This window comes from Bactrocera neohumeralis, chromosome 3 (genome assembly GCF_024586455.1).
Source record: "Bactrocera neohumeralis isolate Rockhampton chromosome 3, APGP_CSIRO_Bneo_wtdbg2-racon-allhic-juicebox.fasta_v2, whole genome shotgun sequence".
NCBI lineage: Eukaryota > Metazoa > Arthropoda > Insecta > Diptera > Tephritidae > Bactrocera > Bactrocera neohumeralis.
Genome location: NC_065920.1, coordinates 75,028,758 through 75,049,345, shown reverse-complemented (window position 1 = coordinate 75,049,345; position 20,588 = coordinate 75,028,758). Strand labels below are relative to the sequence as shown.

Genomic DNA, 20,588 nt, shown 5'->3' with positions numbered 1-20,588 from the left:
CACGGCGGCGAAGAACTGATAAGGAGCATGCATCAGCTTCTTTGTAAAATATGGTCGGACGAAAGCATGCCCAACGATTGGAATTTAAGTGTGCTATGCCCAATCCATAAAAAAGGAGACCCCACAATCTGCGCCAACTACCGTGGGATTAGCCTCCTCAACATCGCATATAAGGTTCTATCGAGCGTATTGAGTGAAAGATTAAAGCCCACCGTCAACAAACTGATTGGACCTAATCAGTGTGGCTTTAGACCTGAAAAATCAACAACCGACCAGATATTCACCATGCGCCAAATCTTGGAAAAGACCCGTGAAAGGAGAATCGACACACACCACCTCTTCGTCGATTTCAAAGCTGCTTTCGACAGCACGAAAAGGAGCTGCCTCTATGCCGCGATGTCTGAATTTGGTATCCCCGCAAAACTAATACGGCTGTGTAAACTGACGCTGAGCAACACGAAGAGCTCCATCAGAATCGGGAAGGACCTCTCCGAGCCGTTCGATACCAAACGAGGCTTCAGACAAGGCGATTCCCTATCGTGTGACTTTTTCAACCTGCTTCTGGAGAAAATAGTTCGAGCTGCAGAACTTAGTAGAGAAGGTACCATCTTTTATAAGAGTGTACAGCTTTTGGCGTATGCTGATGATATTGATATCATCGGCCTTAACACCCGCGCCGTTAGTTCTGCTTTCTCCAGACTAGACAAGGAAGCAAAACAAATGGGTCTGGCAGTGAACGAGGGCAAGACGAAATATCTCCTGTCATCAAACAAACAGTCGTCGCACTCGCGACTTGGCACTCACGTCACTGTTGACAGTCATAACTTTGAAGTTGTAGATAATTTCGTCTATTTAGGAACCAGTATTAACACCACCAACAATGTCAGCCTGGAAATCCAACGCAGGATTGCTCTTGCCAACAGGTGCTACTTCGGACTGAGTAGGCAATTGAAAAGTAAAGTCCTCTCTCGACGAACAAAAGCCAAACTCTATAAGTCGCTCATAATTCCCGTCCTGCTATATGGTGCAGAGGCTTGGACGATGTCAACAACTGATGAGTCGACGTTGCGAGTTTTCGAGAGAAAAGTTCTGCGAAAGATTTATGGTCCTTTGCGCGTTGGCCACGGCGAATATCGCATTCGATGGAACGATGAGCTGTACGAGATATACGACGACATTGACATAGTTCAGCGAATTAAAAGACAGCGGCTACGCTGGCTAGGTCATGTTGTCCGAATGGACGAAAACACTCCAGCTCTGCAAGTATTCGACGCTGTACCCGCCGGGGGAAGCAGAGGAAGAGGAAGACCTCCACTCCGTTGGAAGGACCAAGTGGAGAAGGACCTGGCTACGCTTGGAATATCCAATTGGCGCCACGTAGCGAAAAGGAGAAACGACTGGCGCGCTGTTGTTAACTCGGCTATAATCGCGTAAGCGGTGTCTACGCCAATTAAGAAGAAGAAGAAGTGCTAAATTATCCGTGCGCTTTAAGCCGAAATATTTGCTGCCGAGTTGTGTTGATGCGTGTAGTAGTTGGTGCGCTTTAAAGTGTGTTGTGATGCATTGCGTTTGTTCGAGTAGAGAGTTGTGATGTAATACTGATTTAAAAGGCTTGAATGTTGGTTGTTTTTAGATAAGTAAAAAGAAAATTTAAAGTATTCAAAGTCTTAATTATAAAAAGGACAGAAATAATAATCAGATATCGATTTCTACAAATAACAACTTTTATAATTCAGTAAATTTTTCAAAAAAAGAACGAGACTTTGTGAAATAGATCGATAACATTTTCAAAATTTACTTGTGCATAAGTTACCTATCGTCATTGCATTTATTAAAAAAAAAAATTCTAAATATAAGAAACTTCGAAAGAAAAAATCGATAAATAATCGATCATTTCAATTAAATTTCGAAATTTTAATTGTTTACATATCTGTATAATGGAACATTTGACACCAATTTTAATTTATCGATATTTCAACTGTATTGTTTTGAGGAAATTTACTGGTAAGTATTCTTTTTTTATTTGAAGATATTTAAATATGAAAAACTTCGAAACCAATATCGATAAATAATCGATTATAAGTAAGTAATCGAAATTTCAAAGGTTTCCTTATTTCAGGAAAATAAAAGTTTTAAAGGATTCAGTAAGAATTATCTGTAAATAATCGAAAATTTAAAACCAAGTTTAAGTTATTGATATTTCAAATCTACTTTTATATTTGAAGATATTTAAAAATATGAAAATCTTGGAAAGATATGACGATAAATAATCGAAATTTTTAAATCTGTTTCCTGTTATCGATATTTCAATCATTATTCATTAGAAAATTTAAAATAAACATACATATACAGTGAAATCTCGCTTAACCTGTAACTGACGGGTCCAACCTTTCAGTTTGAGTAATAGATTGTATTTAATAAACATGAAAACAGGTGGGGGGAGTGTCCATTTAGCAGATGTTTCGCTGTAATATCAATTCCCAAAAGCTATAGTTGACAACGTGGGTGTAACAGATTTACCTTATCGAAAGGAAAAGTTACTATCGATTTATAAAGAAACAGAATTTAAAAATATATAAAATTTCGATACACTATCGATAAACTACAGAATGTTGTAAATCGATTTTATGTTATCGATATTTTTAATATACTGCAATGTATATATGTATATATACCATTAATTCTCCAAACTTTAGTGAACAACCTGGGGGCAACAGAAATAAATTTATGAAGCATAAATAGTATTCATCGATATAAAAAAAAAATTAATGGAAAAATTCGATACTTTAATGATAAAGTATCGAGAATTATAAACCGATTTTATTTTATCGATACTCTAAACGCTAATAATTGTTATCCATAGATTGCTTAATTGACGTGGAGGATACAATACTAAATTCACCCAGCAAAAATAAGTTGTTATCTATATATCAAAAAAAGAACTTGTCATAATATAATTAAAATTAGTTTGAACCCAAAATCACACATCATGCACCAAAGTAAAAACACGTTAACACGTCAGCTTCATACCACACATTATGCTCATAACGGCACAAATTCATAAGCACCAATATGAGTTTTTAATTTACTGCTTAACACGCTTTGCTGTTGTAAATAAAGGTCTCTGTTGTAGTCCAAAAGTATCCTAAAATTTATTAGCCTACCAAATGAGTTGTAAAAACACACTTATGTATGTATGTGCCCACAAAAGTATTCAACACATCTGCAACAACACACAATATTTTTGAAAGTTTAACATAACGCCTAAAAGCGTGTAAATCAAAGCAGACATTGTGTCTATAGCCGTTGGCTCAAATGAATATTTTTGTGCGTCGTTGGCTAGATTTGTAATTAACCCTCCGTAATATTTTGTAATATGCAAAGTCATTTACAAGGTTTTATTACAAATTTACAAGCGTGGCATAATGTATTGCATACATTTAGGCAGCATATCATTTACCATTTGTTAAGCTTTATGTTAATTTGAAAAGGAACGACAACTGTGGTGGCGTTTTGCTAAAGTTTGGCGCTAAATTTAAATGAACCGATACGGGAGAGCTGAAAGGCGAGAGTGAGGGTGAGAAGAGAAGAGAGTGATGGTGAGAGGATGTGCTTTTGTAACATTTTAAAATGCCGCCGTCACAATATATACGCGTCTCACATGAGCACCCTTCCAATTTCACGTTTACTGCATTTTGTATGGGAATTTCTAATGATGTCTGCCCGCCTTTACGGATTTACGAGTAGTAAAAGCTCAGGCGGCACACACACACACTGGCGCGTCTATGCTGGAAAACCAAAAATGCCTTTTCCGATTTATGTTTATGTGAGTTTCCTAGTTACTTGCCGCTTTTATTTGCTTGCCTTTTTCTTGCAACCTTCCTCGTTTATTTGTTTGTTTGTTGTTTGAAGGAAAAACTTTGACTAGCCGCGGCATTGACTGACTCTTTGGAGTACTACTCCCTGCTGCTTTAGCATTTTTATCTCTGTTACAGCCCAGCAAATTTCGCCTATGCTAGCAGCTATCGAAGTATAACAAGAAGAAGGTTAAAAGTTACGACCTTTAGGAAGTTTTTTTATGTTAATTTACTACTTTACATGCACTTGAAGAAGTTCAGACGGCTTAGCAGGGCATAGTAATGGGTGTGAGGGGGTAAACTAATAACGGACCGAAGGTCGAGGGTAGTTAAATTGGTAACATTTTGAGTTCAGTGTAATTTTTCGCTGATTGAGTTTGGTTTTTAAAAGGAAGACCACGGGAATTTGAGGGAAAACTAAAAGTTATGCAAAACGAAGCATACCTATAGGCGAAGTGAGCGAAATGTAAGCTAAGTTTGGTAGAAAAGAGCTAATATAATAATATGTGAAAAACAAAAAAACACATACAATATAAAAAAGGATAAGTACAAGCATACTTTTGGGCAGAATTAGTAAATATTGTAATAAGCAAACAAAATTCTAAGTTGTAATAAAGAAACGAAAGAAAAAAAAAAATAATAATAATTAATCCTTTTATGTAGGAACTAAAATACAAAATAAATTTCTGTCAGTACTTGACCGACAATTTTTGCAGTACCATTTACGAAAAAAAATATTGAACTCTCAAGTTGACAAAAAAAACTTGTCATCTTGCCACATCAGCTTTTTCTGTCGTCCCAGTGCCACGAAAGTCTCCCATCTGTTTGCCAAACCATCATTAATCTTTCATTTGCATGTCAAACGCCTATAAGTATGTCATACTGATGAGTAGAAATTGCATGAGAAAGGGAAAGTCACAAACAGACACAAGGGAACGCACACATACAAGCACATAATAATTGACTACTATACGGAACACGCAATATTTATCTTTGTTAGAAGGCGTATCACTGACGGTTGACTGACAGGAGACCACCACGCTCGAGACGTTGCCCTTCGCTGAGTTTTTTTCTTGCACGCTTGCATAATCCACACAGCATCTTCCTCCGCCTCAGTTGCAAAATCATATTTATATATTATTTTCGGTAATATTTTGTAACTGATTTAATATTCAAAACATGCGCTGACACACTAAGCGAATTTGGGCGCGTAAAATATAAAATATATGCAAATATGTAAACATAAAAGGAAATTTAATATTTTCCTTTTGCCAGCTGGTAGATACTATTGATTTATATTCAAGAATTTGGAAGCTGGCAGCATCTGTAACGAATTGTTGAAAAATAAAGCTTTGGCACAGCAATGAATATTGATTTACATGATTAGCATAATTTTAGGCGCACATGCAGCCAAATGTATGCAAATGTGTTTTGTGGCGGATTTAGTTAGACATTATCGGAGAATGTTGGTATTTTGGTTGCTGCACGAATAACAGTACGTACATACATATGTATATAGCTTGAGGTAGAGGGCAAATTTGTAAGAGGATAGCATAGGTACTACAAGTTAATGACTTATTGGTTCCTGAAAATGACTTAGTGAGACGAAGAACGTCTCGAACTCGAATACTAAAAACTTTGAAATATTTTTAATAAATTTTTAACTTAATTTTTTTCCAAATTTTATAATTAAAAAAGTAACTTTTTCGACAAAATTAAAAAAAAAAAATTTTTAATTAAAAAAAATGTCAAAACTTTTTATATACACATAAGTATGTATAGAAATGTGTATATAATATATATGTTATGCTTTTAAAACAAATTTTTATAATACTTCATTAAGTCACTGAAGCTTATATAACATATGTATATATATTTTTTTTTTGCTTATTTTAGCAATTATTTCAGAAAACACATTTTCGTGGCAGCTTTTAGGCGCCTTGCAGAAACAGCACTTTCAGTAAAACCCTGAAAATAAAACAAGAAAACGAACAAAGCGATTGTTTTTCACTCCACTATTTCAACCGCAAAATTATATTTAAATGGCATATTGCTATTATTTTTTGCCTTACTGAAGTAGGCGTTACGCGCGAAGCTCCCTCAGCAAGCCTGCTCGCTCCCTACGAAGCTACACATAATTGTCCTTGCCATTGACAAACCGTTTGTCGATATCATGCGACGTTTACCGTCGACGTATAATTTAATTCAGGCGCATAAATACTCGTGCATACACACATACAAACATGAGAATAAGCCTTGTGAATTTACACAGACGCAACAACAATTCTACCTCCGACGGGGAGACAAACTAGACATTTCCGTTTGCTGCAGTTTATATGTACACAAGGTATTTGTGCACTATTGTGTGCTAAAAAAGCAGACGTGAACATGGAAATATGGTTTACCGTTATTTGAAAGTAGAGTGAGGCGGGAGTGAAGTCGTATAAAACGCTGATATAAGGCAAAATCGAATTTATTGTTGAAGCAAAGCGAGCGAAAGGAAAGCATAAAATGACTGAAGTTCAAGTGCAGGTTGGTCTACGATTGGCTTCTAACCTTAAAAGTATGCAACACGGAAAACGGTAGACAATGCAGGTAAGTGATATGGAAACATATGCTTGCGCACAAATACCAAGCCAAATAGCAAGTCCGCGGTTGTGTGTTTGATAGCGTTTCAATTGAACTCGCTTGCACTTGAACAGCTGTATCGGTTACGCCTGAATTTGTGCATTAGAACAGTGATTTTGAAGCTTAGCACAAGTCGGTTGCGGTTGTTGGGTTTCCTTTCGGTTGTAATGGTTGGCAGGTAGAGGCATGCATGCCTCTAAGGTATTGTATGCAAGCTGAGAGCGCTTGGGTCCTAAAATTATGTTAAGAAATGTTAACTAAATGGCTTTACAGACATATTATATATTACATATTATAGAGGTAATTATAGCAATTGCTATGAAATATATGTCTGCATAAAATATATATTATGAAAAAAATGTCTAAATTGCTTGCGCACCTAAACGTATGCCACAGTTTTTTATATAAAACGCCAGTAATATATTCACGCATTTATAATTATTTTATTCCATCCATATTCTTGGTCTCTAGCGAAAACTATAATTGACCCTTGAAATTTGCATACTTTATTCACGGTTTACCCGCGCGAAAGTTAAACGCAAGCGCTGTGCCCATAATACTAAGAAAAATAAGAAAACCGCAAAAGAAAAAACGCAAGGAATAACAAGTAAATCAACGGTAAACAAGTTGGTAAGTATTGCATAAAAAATTAAGGCCACCCGGCTGCCCACAATTTCACCTGCGGGTCAATCCGAAGGTAAATAGTAAAAGTTGCAGGCCATCAGACCACAAGGGCTGCAAGAAGCGACTATCAGATAGCAACAACAAACACACAACAACGTACAAGTGGCAGGTAATGTGTGGCAAGCAAAAACAGACCGCTTGCAGAAGGTAAAAAGCAACAATAATGTAAGCACATATAACCACAGCTGCAGTTTCAAGTGGCGCGCAGGATGGGCAGGATGTTCAGAAATGCTAAATAGCCACTTTGTGTTCGGTGCTCGCACCACAAGAACGCACACGGTAATAGCTCCTGCGGCATGACGCTGTTTGTAGTAGAATGTGCCAAAGCGAGGGAACGTAAGTTGAGGTGAGCTCAGCGGGGGAGAGCTCAAGCAAAGTGAAGTTTTTACACTTTACGTCTTTGTTAACATTTTTCATTTTACACTCCGGCTTTTTGCTTTTGTTTTCAACCATTTGTTTACTTTTTGTTTCTATTAATTTAACGTTGGTCTTTTTTTTTCTCTAGCTACTCTCATTTCGCTTGCGGCCAACGACCGCCCCAAATTGCTTTGCTGACGTTGCTGCTAAACAATTTCCAAGGAAAAAAATTTAAAATGCAAAGACTCGAAAAATGGAAGCAGAAATCAACGTGTGTTTTTAGCTGAAAGCAAGGTAAGACTTTTGGTTTCTTTCTGCACTTATTTGCCAATGAGTTTATATATATGTATAGTATGTAGCTCAGCTTTGTTTGGTTTTATTTAGGCTAGCTATACAACACTCATGGCTAGCGAGTCTTTCAATCTCAACAGCGAAAGTTTGATTAGATAGTGCCAGAGTAAGAGCGGGGGTTGAGGTACACTGTGGAAAAAATTTTGATTTAAATAGGGTAAATATGTATAATCATTATTAAAAAGAATTACGTCAGAAAAATACCCACTTTTGAGAAAGCTATGCTATTGGATATATTTTTTGTCACCGGCAAACTCAAGGTAGACCACATGAGTTTATATCGTCTAATCAAATTTGACTCCGACTCCGCGAAATTCAAAATTGATACACGTGTGAAGTTTGAGCTCCTTATGTCAATTGTGTTTAGCAGCTATTTGTTTACGATGCGAGAAGTTTGCCTACCGACTTTTGGCAAGAAAAAAACTAAACAATAAGTTTGCTTAGAACTTTGCGTCTCGAATGGAATCACGCCTGCGCAATCATCAAAGTCATCGAAAACTTCCTTATTAGTTAATGACGATTATTTCTAAAGAAATAGTGCCTGAAAATCGTCTTATTGACATCTGAGAAATATCATATGACCTCAACATCTTTTGTGGATGTTTTTGGTAAATGTTTTGGGTATTTACGGTGTCAATGACAGACTCTTGCCGAAATATCAGTATATTTTGCAAAAACGACGACGAGTAGAAGTCGAAAATGAGATTCTTGACAACGTAGGACTTTACATTGAAACTGTCTAACAATGTACATAGCTAATGGCACTACAAAAAAGAGCCAAAACGTAAAACACCAAAATTCGTTGAAAGCACTAAAGGTAATTCCTGTCGAAACAGCGAAAATTGGCTTAATCATTCGCATGATTGCGGTGATTCGAAGGTCGTTCGAAGGCGAAGGTCTATTTTGAAGGCATTGATTAAGTTGTATGGTGTTTTTTTTTGTTATTCGGGGTATTCATCTGTCTGATCAGATGGTACATGGGGTTGTAAGATTTGAAATTGACGTTATTTGAGTTATCCGTAATCTTCGTTGAATAGAAGGGGATAATATTATTGGTAGAGCAGGTGAGTTCATTCTTTGCTGGATTCGCAGGAACCCGCACTTTTCTTAAGAACTCGACAAAGTTTTTTCTCTCTGGATTATGAACGATTTGCCCAGTAGTAAGAGAAAAACAAAATCAAAAATAGACAAAACATTTGATCGTTTTTTTGATTAATGAAAATTTTTTATGAAAAGTTTTCCAAATTCATGTCTTCGATGACAACGGCAAGGTGACTAAAAATGCTTCATGGTACTTATTTTTGGAAAAAATTGTATTTCCAGTAGCATTCTGAAACAAAATATATGCTTCGAACAATTACTATATCGAAGAAAATTGAAGGTCTTTCCTTATCCCAAGAAGCTAAGAATCTCCCTTTCTAACACAAAATCTATTTTTTCAGCGATCCTTTTGAATCATAAACTGTAGACTTATAAACACTAAAAAATTGCTCACACTAAATATATATTTCGAACATTCCTCTTCAAAAAAAATGAAGGCTAAGAGTTTCAGGTCCTTTCGTGTTTTTTGTTTTATTATGGTTAGTACGTTGCTTAACTTATTCTGACAATTTCTTTTGTGGAGTACAAATACGACAAGGATCACTGGACTAAATAACTCTTAATCATTTTCTATGAAAACGTCAAAAGTTTTAAAATCAATTCATTATTCTATGCACTAGACAAAGTTATATCATCGCTCAATCCAATACCAATGCATTTAGTTAAACTTGGCTTTCATTTGTATCACTTTAATTTTTTCTATCCAAAAGAAAATAAAGTATTTTTTAATTGGCATCCATTTTGAACAATAACAATCTTTGAAAACCCTTTATTAGCATGTAACATCTGCTTAAAAGTTATATTTCAGCTGCTCTCAATAATTTCTCACAGTGTATATTAGACAAGCACAAAAAAAATCACCGCCAACATCAATGTCAGGTTCAAATGCAGGCCAAACGCTGAGGGGATGCACACCCGCCTCGAGGTGGTAGATTTTCAGCCACACTACGACTACAGATGCAACAAACCAACAACAAGAGCACATGAATGTGTACGCTTATGCCTAATCGGAAAACACACGCCAGCCCAACTCAGTTACTCATCTTGAATTTCATCCCCCACCACCGTCGTGCAACATTGCCACTCTACGCCAACAATAGCCAGTTGTTGTAATAGCATTTTGACACTCATATTACAGTCATTCATAACCCACTACACATTCCAGCTACAGCTATAACTACGAGTGCGTACGCGGGTAGAGTTGGCCGACAGCACCCCCAGAAGTATGCAACGAAATTTAATTTCAACGACAGCAAACAGTGAACAGCATCAAAAACCACTACTACAACCAACAAGTCGAACCACCTGCACTCCCTGCCACTTTGAGATCAGCAGCATCTCCAATTTCACACACATACACACATACAATTTCGAAAAATTTGCCTGATTTGCCACAAATGACGCGCAGCTGCCAGCTGACGAAATTTCATTGTTAGATTTTTTCAAAATTTCACTCTTTGTTGTTGTGCAAATGTGTCTGGCGCTTTATGGAGTGAAACGAAACGAAAACTTTGTACAACAACAACAACACTGTCAGTTTTCAAGTGCAACGCAGTGTGTGTGCGCGCTCAAAAAGAGTGAATACAAAAGCAAACCGGCATCCGTGCAAGCCTTCAAGGTGAAAAACAAATTCATTCATATGCTCTCGCACTCTCCGATGAGTTGTTACTATTGGAGAGCGCTCTCACTGGGTAAAATGAGTAAGTTTTGAGGGAGGTGAGCTCAAGGTCTCCAAAAAATGTCAATGCCGCCCAGGAATTTGTTATAGGAAGTCGCATACAAAAGCAACAACAATGAGTTCAAGTATTTGTTTCGAATTCCAGCATTTAAGTCACGTGCTTTGCTTGCTTAACGGTAAAAAAGAAGCAAACATAAGGCTGTGCAGGCCATACTCGCATGTCAACATTTTACAGAGAGCGTGTTTTTCTGTAAGTGTGAGTTGGTTAAATATGGAAATGAGAGCAAGTGGTATTGCAAGATTCCTTGTGTGAAGGATTTAGATTTTGATTTTGGGTGATTTGCCGACTTTCTTTTGGTTCAAAAATATTATTTAAAAATATTTTTTTCTTAAAAATCTTCAGCGAAAATAATATGGTGCACTGAGAACTTAGTAAATACTATACTCATAATAAATTGTGCCATTCTTAGAATATTCGGGCTCAGGACCTCGAATAACTTTTTCTGGGTTTAAAAGAAGAGGACTTGCTGTAATCTTAAATTCATGAAGAATTTCATTACGAGCTATGGACATTTCAGGACTTTCAGGGTAAAACTTTTAGCGTTCTGTTCTACTTTATTCATGTATTATCACGCTTTAGATATGGTCCAAAAAGACAAAAGGGGTTATAGTACATTTGGTATATTAATAAATTTGTAAATCTTTCTAACCAAAAAATAATTTAGGTTATTTTACTCGTATATATTTGTACAACGAACGGAGTATACTAAGTTTTCCTCGAAATTTGTAACCCGCAAAAGGAAAGGTCGGCCGGACAAATCGATTACGCTACCAGAATTATATTCATATCATCAGTTAGCCTAAGCATTCCACACAAAGACGTTGACACTGCGTTCAAATGAGGCTCTACTTACGAAAACATCAAAAAAGTCCACCAAATAATTTTGGATGACCGTAAAGTGAAGTTGATCGGAATAGCAGGTACTCTAAACTTATCAGTTATCAAGTGAACGTGCATATCATATCATTCAAGAATGCTTGGGTATGAGAAAGCTCAGTGTAAGCTGGGATTAGCGTAGTCTCTCTTTTTACCAAAAACAGCTACGAGTTGATGATTCGGAGCAGTGTTTGGAGGTGTTAAATCGTAATAAACTCGAGTTTTTCTGTCCAATCAATATTCCTCCGAGTATACCACACACGACGAATCCAATCTAAAGCGTGGAAAAACGTAACAGTCATCTCTCAAGGTTATGGCTTCTGTATGTTGAGATGCGCAAGGAACAATTGTTATTGTCTAACTTGAAAATGGAATAAACACAGCGTTATTACACCGTTCGAAGAACAAAATTGCCAAAAAATGGCTAGCATTTGAAGAAATAGAAAGTGCTGCTTTACCAAAAATCTATGAATTGGGCTTCTAATTGCTCCCTCATCCACCGTATTCTCCAGAATAGACCCCCAGAAACTAACTATTTCCTGTTCTGAGATCTGAAAAGAATGCTCGCTGCGAAGAAATCTTCGTCGAATGAAGAGATGATCGCCGAAACTGAGGCTTATTTTGAAGCAAAGGACAAATTGTACAACAAAATTAGTATCGAAAAGTTGGAGGGAGGTCGCTATAATCAGTCTATCAGCCTTTAAGGGAAGTATTTTGAAAAGAAAACAAATTTTGCCAAAAAATGTATTTTACTTTAGTAACTCGGTGACTTTCCTAGTGACTGGTATACCGAACAGGTAATTTTGCATCTAGAAGGTAACGTTGGAGACCCTATAAAGTATATAAATAAATCATATGCTTGATGAGCTGAGTCGATTAAAGCATGCCCTCCGTCTGTCCGTCTGTATATACGCGAACTAGGAATTTTTGAGATATAGACCTAAATTGCAAACTACCTGTTTTTCCTAATAAACTGCTCATTTCTCAGAACGAACAATATCTTACCACTTTAGCCTATAGCTGCCCCACAAACTGATCGCTCCAAATCAAATCCTTCTTGGAAGAAATTTTATACTTGAAACAATTTCTTTTTACCAAAATTGGAATGTCTTATTGTTCAAGGCAATGCCAGTTGATGTAGTCAATTATTAGACTATCAACCATAATACGAGTAGAGTGCATTTGCTAATAGACTCAATTAAGGCCAATCTGAAACTTTTGATATTATACAATTCAAACCCATAAATAAAAAAAGTTTATTTCTCACACACTTTGAATAACAAATTAACTCACCAATATTGCCAGACTTTCGAATTATTTAATGTCATTCTAAAATGTTCATTGTCATTCCATAAATGATGAGTTAATTACGCAAGCGAACTAATTAAAGCACTTGTAAACATAAATTTTTGCTTATTGCGCACAAATTAAAGACATTAAAACTTTACCGAATATTAAGAAATAACAAATCTTCCACACCGCTTACTCCACTCTTTCGAAAACAGCAAAGTTTCATCTAATCTAATTTAAGCATGAAAGTTTCGCAGTATCAAAGGCAATAAAAATTTCATATCCCGCACAATAAATGTCAAGCAGCGTCACACTGCGTAGGTGCTGGGGCGAATTAGATAGGCGAAAACAGAGGAAGAGACGGTTAAGATTACTAGATAATAGCGCAGAGTTTGGGTGATGGTGGCAAGGCAAATGGCAAGCGCGACAAACAACAAGCATTTAAAATTCCTCAACAACGTTTCATTAGCCTGTCAAATTGCGCCAATGGGGAATTGAAAGCGAGCGTTTGGCGCGAAAGAGTGGCTTTTAAGAACGGGCTGTTTTCCATTCGCGCGTTGCGGATGGAAATGTGTTTTTGTTTTGCATGCTTTCCACTTATGTTTTTCATGTTGCAGCATGGCGATGCGTAAGTGCGAAATTTATTCATAGAAGTTAGAGGCTATGTTCAGCAAAAGCAACCGTTCGAGCATATTGGGAATGGTAGCAAGAAACAGCGTGTTTTTGTTATACCGTTAGTTATGTTTTTCTTATTCACTTAATGAAACAGTTCGTGCAATAACATATATTATATGTACTATAGTATAGCACAGCTTATATATAGCAACTTTTAGTTCAAAAAATTATAAAAAAATATATGTTCCAACAAAAATGTAATTAATCTCGAAACATAAAGAAATATCGGCATCGAGTAAATTCCTAAAATATCTTGATATGGTACGCATGTAGTCTTATTCAATCGTGAAGGAATTGCATTTGATATCGCAAATCAGAGCGTAGAGGAAGAATTGGAGCTTGAAGAGAATATTGAATGTTGAAACTATCCTTCTTCTATTTAGCCGAGTTAACAACAGGGCGCCAGTCGTTTCTCCCTTTCGCAATGTGGTCCTTTTCCACATGGTCTTTCCAACGGAACCTACTGGACTCATTTATGTTTTATATACACTACTTTACTTAGAAGTACTTTGAGTAGTCAAGGCAGGAATTGTCCTTGAACTTCATCCTCTGACCTGCATTGCCTAGAATCTTTTTTAAGCCATAAAGGAATCACACACTCGTTTTTTAATTAATGTAAATAATGTTGAAATGTTACAGAACCCATACATCACTCAGCAACGATTAGAAACGTCAACCCAATTTTTATATTGCAACTGGTATATACATATATATCAATAAGCAATAATCTGAACACCTATAATAATTATATTTTACCAGCTAATCAAATTTGACTTGGACTGGTCCATATATACCTGCCGCGCAAACTGAATCGATATATTTTTTTCTTAGATTGGTACAAGTATTCAGTGAAGGTCGTGAAGTAAACTGAAACTGGCCACTTTCTGAAGGAAAATTTGAACAGTGCTCGAAAACCGTCGCATTGGCATAAGAAAGATAGCAGATGATCTCCATATCGACTTTACACATTTTACTTAATTTTTAATTAAATTCGGGGCTTTCGTTCTGGTAATTTAGAATTTTCGATTTACACTGATGGAATAATGTCTCTAGCGGAAAAATGGCAAAAAGTGGTGGACCAAGATGGTACATAATTGCTTGTTTATTATAATATAAATAGTATAAATAAAAAAAAATAAGTTGAAAATTGATTAAAAATACGAAAAGACTTTTTCGACTAACCAATGTTATATAAAAATCAGCAAATCACACAGTCAGCTTAATTTTCGTATCTTAAGGCTCTGTTGGTCCCGTAAAATTTTGGTGTATATCTAATACATATGTATGTATATGCAATTTTTTTAGAAAATGGAAAGCTTTGTTAGAACGTGTTTTTCATTCCACAAAATATTTGTTTCACGAAATATAACCATCCTTTTACTCCTTTATATCCTTATAAATTTAAAACCCTGTCTTGGCAAGTCGACTTATCCATTCCACCAGTTTAATCAGATGGCATTTGGTCGCGTGCCACCAGCTCAACGAAGAAAGGGTCTTGTCATTGGCATTAAGAAGAGCAATTTATTTTACGCAAAAAAAAACGCAACAAAAACAAATTAGAATAAGAGTTGTCAATTTGTGTTAATTACGAGAGGCCCGCTGAGACTTAAGAACATAGTGTAGTTTTTGCTGTTATTATTTCTTTTTTTCTTGTTTGTTTTTTCCCTTTAGTGAGCTGCGTACAATAATTTTAAAAGACTTAAGTATAATAGCTACAACTATTTCTGCTGTTTTACTAAAGTCTCTTCACATTTTCATTACCATTTCCACTTGATATTGTTGTTTTAGTTTCGCTCTACGCGGAAGTAGGAAATAAAATATTATACACAATCACGCTAAGCGCGCGTTTACACTTCAACTTGCAAGGACAAGTGGTTGCACACACGCACAGTCACATATATATACGTATGAGCTTCTGCATTAAATCACACACACACACACACACACATACCCACAACAACCGTTTATATCTAAACAAATGGCTTAATATGAAACGAGTCGGTTTTTATATGAAAACAAACACTTACCTGTATCGTTTCCTGGGCGGAGTACTTCCGGTTGTAGTCGACATGATGATGGTGCGGCATTTTCGCTCGAACACTTTGCGCTTTTTAACGCGCCGCTAGATGACGGTGGGAAAATTGCTTGCTGCTTTACGGCAATTTCTGCGCTACATGCATAGCGTACACCTATACATATGTACAGGTGTAAATATGTATGTGTTTACTCCTTCACTTTGCTTTCGCTTAGCCTGATTGATTGCTGGCTAATGCTCTTATTGTTGTTGGCTCGTACATTTTGCTAACAAATATATACCGTTAACTTTTACGCGCAGCTAATAAAGAGCTTTGCGTTGATTGCAATCTTATATTGTTGCCAGTTTCACTTAAGCGGTAATTGACGGGTTAATTTATCACATGAGAGGTGTATGCAAAGTGCTCTATTGGTGGTAGAGTACTGAAAGTTGAAAAGAAAGGTAAGTTGTGAAAAATCTTGTTTAGAACTTATGTTTATAAGAAAAATGTGAACTTACGCTACTATAATCATACAAAAATCATTTTTCTTTCAGAAGAGCAAAACCTAAGAATATATTGCCTTATACTCCCTACATATATAGTATATGTATATCTGGTACTCTCCGATCCACACCAAACATGCAGCTGGTGTCTAGCGGCAAATAGCACCAATCGGGGGCTCTGGCTATCGCTTATCTGCTCACATACCATCGAAGGAGGCATGTGAGAGAAGGACTTGCTGAAAGAGAGGGTCGGTGAGTTTTTTGACATGTGCAGCGTAGCTTTCGCGGAGTATTGGCGCAGGAGTACAATGTCTAGAACTTCCAATCACCTTTAAGAGACTTTAGACTTTCTGATCACTACAGCGTGGTTCAGGTGGAAGTAGCTGCCATAAAGGTAGCAGTAAATCTACTGCTCCGGAGCACACTCTACTTCAAAGTGATGACTAACAAATCCGATAGTAGGACAGTGATATTTGTCTACAATTCGCTGCCGAGTCTAGTGAAAATATGTCTAAACTCTTCTTCTCTACTATTGAGGTATTTAAAGATTAGAATAAAAAGATTAGTGCCTGCCCGAAATAGAGGAAACTGTAAGGCTGATGAGCACGTTAGGACAGATAATCCAGTCTCAAACAATGAAGAATAGAAACGGGTAGGGGCTACGTTGGCTTCTTGTGGTTCACTACTGGACTGACCAGACCAGCTCAGCAAAAGTATGTTAACTACCAAAAGCTGTGCAATCACAAAGTATTTCTGGCCAAGAGTAAATCGTAAAAGGTCTAGGGAACTCTTCACTCTCAGCAAGGTCCACCTTTCAATGCTTGTAAGAGTTCTAACTGAACACTGTTCGATCGAGATTCACACATTTAGATTGAACAACCATGCCGCACTGAGGAATGAGCCATCTTACCCAACCTACCGCTGTACATTCAATGTATTGTTTCGTATACAAGTTGGAACTTTTTGCCCAATATGTATTACAACGTTTCTCAGAACAGCATCTTTCATAAAAGAATACTTTATTTGTATATTATAGGATTGCATATATGTATATAATTTAGTCTTGATAGAATAAGTAGATATTAAAGAAACGTTCTCTTCCAGAATGATTAGGCTAGGTACGAAGGCTGATCTTTGCGACGTAGACTATACTTCAACTGATATCGGTCCTTTGTAAAACCAACAGCTTCAAAGCTTTAATCTAACCTATTTATCGGAAAAACTGCTAGAGTTCATCACAAATCTTTGGAAGGTCTTAAAATGAATCCAAGTAGCAAATAATTGACAGTTGCTAAAATGACGTCCTTCGATCTTAGTCCTGTGAAAGATGAATAGTCTGGAAGAAAGTACTGAGGTGATTCTATTTCGCACGGCATATAAAGACAGTGACGATGTTCTAGCAAGAAAGTATCGCGTGAAAATAGCGGAGAGCTTACCCATTCCTAGTCTGGCGAAATTTATTAGGGAAAACGTTTTATTGTAGGTTCCTTTAAAATTTTATATTTGTGCAAGTTTTATTATGAAGTAGCTCGATAAGTCTTTGACTATGTATAAAATTAGCGCTAGGAGAGTGAACTAGTAGAAATACTACTGTGATCAAATTGAAAGGTGAATTTTGTTAAATTTTTTAAATCTTTATTTATTCTTGCAAATCCATTTCATCTGCTTCAAAGTAATTCTCTTCGGCTGCAATATACTTATGGCAACGAATTTTTCAGTCACTATAGCACTTGGAAAAATACTCCGTCGTGATGCCCATCAGAGACTTCTTCGATTCAAGTTTTATATCCTATATTGAGTCCAAACGGTGTCCTCGTAGTGGTCTTTTGAATTTGCTGAACAGCCATAAGTCACACGGGGCCAAAACATGCAAATACGGAGGTTGCGGAATAATATTTGTTGAATTTTTGGCGAAATGATCATGAATAACCAATGCAGTATGAGATGGTGCATTATCGTAGTGCAAAAACCACAAGTCTGGCCTCTTGAGGCGAACAGCTTCACGTAGACGGCACAAATCGCTCAAATAGTATTCCTTGTTGACTGTTTGGCCCGGCGGAAGGCATTTATAATGCACCACACCACGGTAATCGAATAAAACTGTCAACATGACCTTAATTTTAAAGCGACTTTGACGTGCATTGACCGGTTGTTTCGGGATCGTAAGCGCAGATCCAAGTCTCATCTCCAGTTATGATGCGTTTCATTACGTTTTGATAGTCAGAAAGCATTGTTCCACAGATGTTAACACGCCGGTCTTTTTCGAAAAAATTGAGTGTTTTTGGAACCATTCGAGATTTGACTCTTCTCAAGCCCATTTTCTCTTTCAATATCGCCTGCTGAGATCCAAATGATATGACACCAAATTTTTCCATACCAAAGCAGAGACTGTAGAATAAACCTTTGATGTGACAGCAAAACTGCACTGATTTTGATCTTCATTTTTTAATGAACTTCATAGACAGAGCTTTCCAAATCAGGGCTCAATTAGCACAAAAACATATATATACATAGAACTTTTCAAGATAGTATTCGTTAAAGGCAGTTTTAATCGTCTATTTTGTCAGTGATGAAGGGAATTTAATCAGATTGCTTTGTTTTATCACATCAAGGTTAGTTTTAGGAGAGTAGTCGGTATCAATCGGGACCAAAGATTGGTTATTCATATTAAAGTTAATGAAAAAAAAACAAATGTTAATAAATATAAGAACAAAAATTTAAAAAAAAAATGTAAATCAGAAATTTAATTAATTTACAGACAATATTAAATTATAAGCAAACCGCCAACCCTCTCTTAACCTAAATCCATACTACAATCCGCCAGCTTATCGTCTCATATCATTTGATGCGCGACAAGCAATTTGAAAACGCTTCGGCATACAATACGGGCGCCTTCGTCTGTCTTCGCCTTATTCAACCTAAAGCCCCTCGTATACAAAAATCAACAAAAGTATGTTGGCTTGTATATCTCCACCATTATAACGCTAAAATGTGCAACGCTGACACTTTGCGCGCTCAAAGCGGAATTTGTAAGTATCCGTGCTAGTGTGTTGGTGTATGTGCGTGTGTAAGGCGACCCGCATGAATTATTACCAACGTCCTGTATTGTCCTTTGCGAGTAGCGAACACTCAGCGGTTTGCTTACTTTGCACTCGCTAGCAATTCGCGTTGATAATTCCCCAAAGCAAGCTGTCAACATGGGGTTACCAGCTTTGGATTACCTCCAGGATTTGAATGTCAATTTGTAGAGGTTGATATGATACAAGTATGTTTAGTAGTGTTTCGCAGATTCTGCGGTTTAAAACTGAGCGCAAAGCTATCAATTTATTAATCTTTTTACTTCAATTTAAATTGAATCGTTATTTTGAAGAAGAATTTATTTTTTTTAAGATCTCTAATTTGTCTGGTTACTCTTTTACCACCACCATAAATCTTTTCAAACAAATTAGGCTCTACTTAAGACTAATTAATGTGATACAAAAATGTATATAAAATTTACCAAGGAAAATATATATTTACATAAAAATTAAGGCTATTCGGAATAAGTGCGGCCTAACTTAGCTGAAGCTTTAGTTTGTATCTATATATGCCTATGTACATCTTCTTAAACATTTATCTCCGTATGTATCATAGTGTCTTTTCATTTCTTTTAACTTCATTTGGCAGATTTTTGTCAAGACAGGCTGTGCGTCTCATTTCACTCACCCTACCATCTCCCCAGCCATGTGATTGCCAAGATGAAATGGCAACGGAATTTTGCTATTTTGTTGTGAAAATACGTGCTTGGACTAAATTTATTACTTATTGCGATCCCCAAAGGTTCATTGTCATGAGCTACAAAGTTTCTTTTTTATACATTTCTTAAATTTCTGCTGCGCTTAGTTTTCATAAAGTTTACTATTTGCGTTAAGAAGGAATTTGAAGGAAATTAAAGTTTTGAACTAATTGCGAAGAAACGAAAGTTAAAAAGATATGTGGAAAAGGATATTCGGTAAAGATTATATACATTTTGTTTCTTAAAGTTATAATATGAGGAGTAAAAAATATAAAGTCATAAAATGATAAAAAGAGAAGTATAGTTGTGGGTGTTTTAAAAGTGAGTTTAGCTTTGTAAGTCTCGCTATCCACGTTTTGCTAATTTATTACAAATTGACTTTTCCCATTACTCTATTACTTAGAATATATTGCCTACAAAGTCAATGGTTACCTCGCGTGCGCTTAGCAGGCGTTGCTTGACAACCAATCTCTACGCGACTGTCTTCTGGACTAGATTACAGCGTAGGAGATCAACTGACGCGAGTTCCCTTTGCCACATTTAATGGAGTTCTCACAAGCCATTGTCCAGTAACCATTTTGCTACATGAATAAAAATCCAGGCGGACGCAAATTGTCAAAGTTGTATGAAAGAAAGTGAGGTGGAAATATTCACGTCAGTTCTCGTTCATTTTCCAGCTTTTGCAAGACAGAAGTTGAAACGTCTCGGCGAGCTTGCCTCTGGCGAAATAGGAGGCA

At 36.5% G+C, this 20,588-nt stretch overlaps 1 protein-coding gene across 2 annotated transcripts in view; it reads right to left on the bottom strand.

The window, feature by feature from the left end:
• LOC126751973 (protein sickie) overlaps window positions 1-20,588 on the bottom strand; it is a 474,537-nt gene that overhangs the window by 431,373 nt on the left and 22,576 nt on the right. For both annotated transcript variants that reach the window (XM_050462474.1, XM_050462475.1), the window contains exon 2: window positions 15,586-16,015. In XM_050462474.1, coding sequence (XP_050318431.1) covers window positions 15,586-15,645 — 60 coding nt within the window. In that variant the 5' untranslated portion in view covers window positions 15,646-16,015. The remainder of the gene's footprint in view (window positions 1-15,585; window positions 16,016-20,588) is intronic.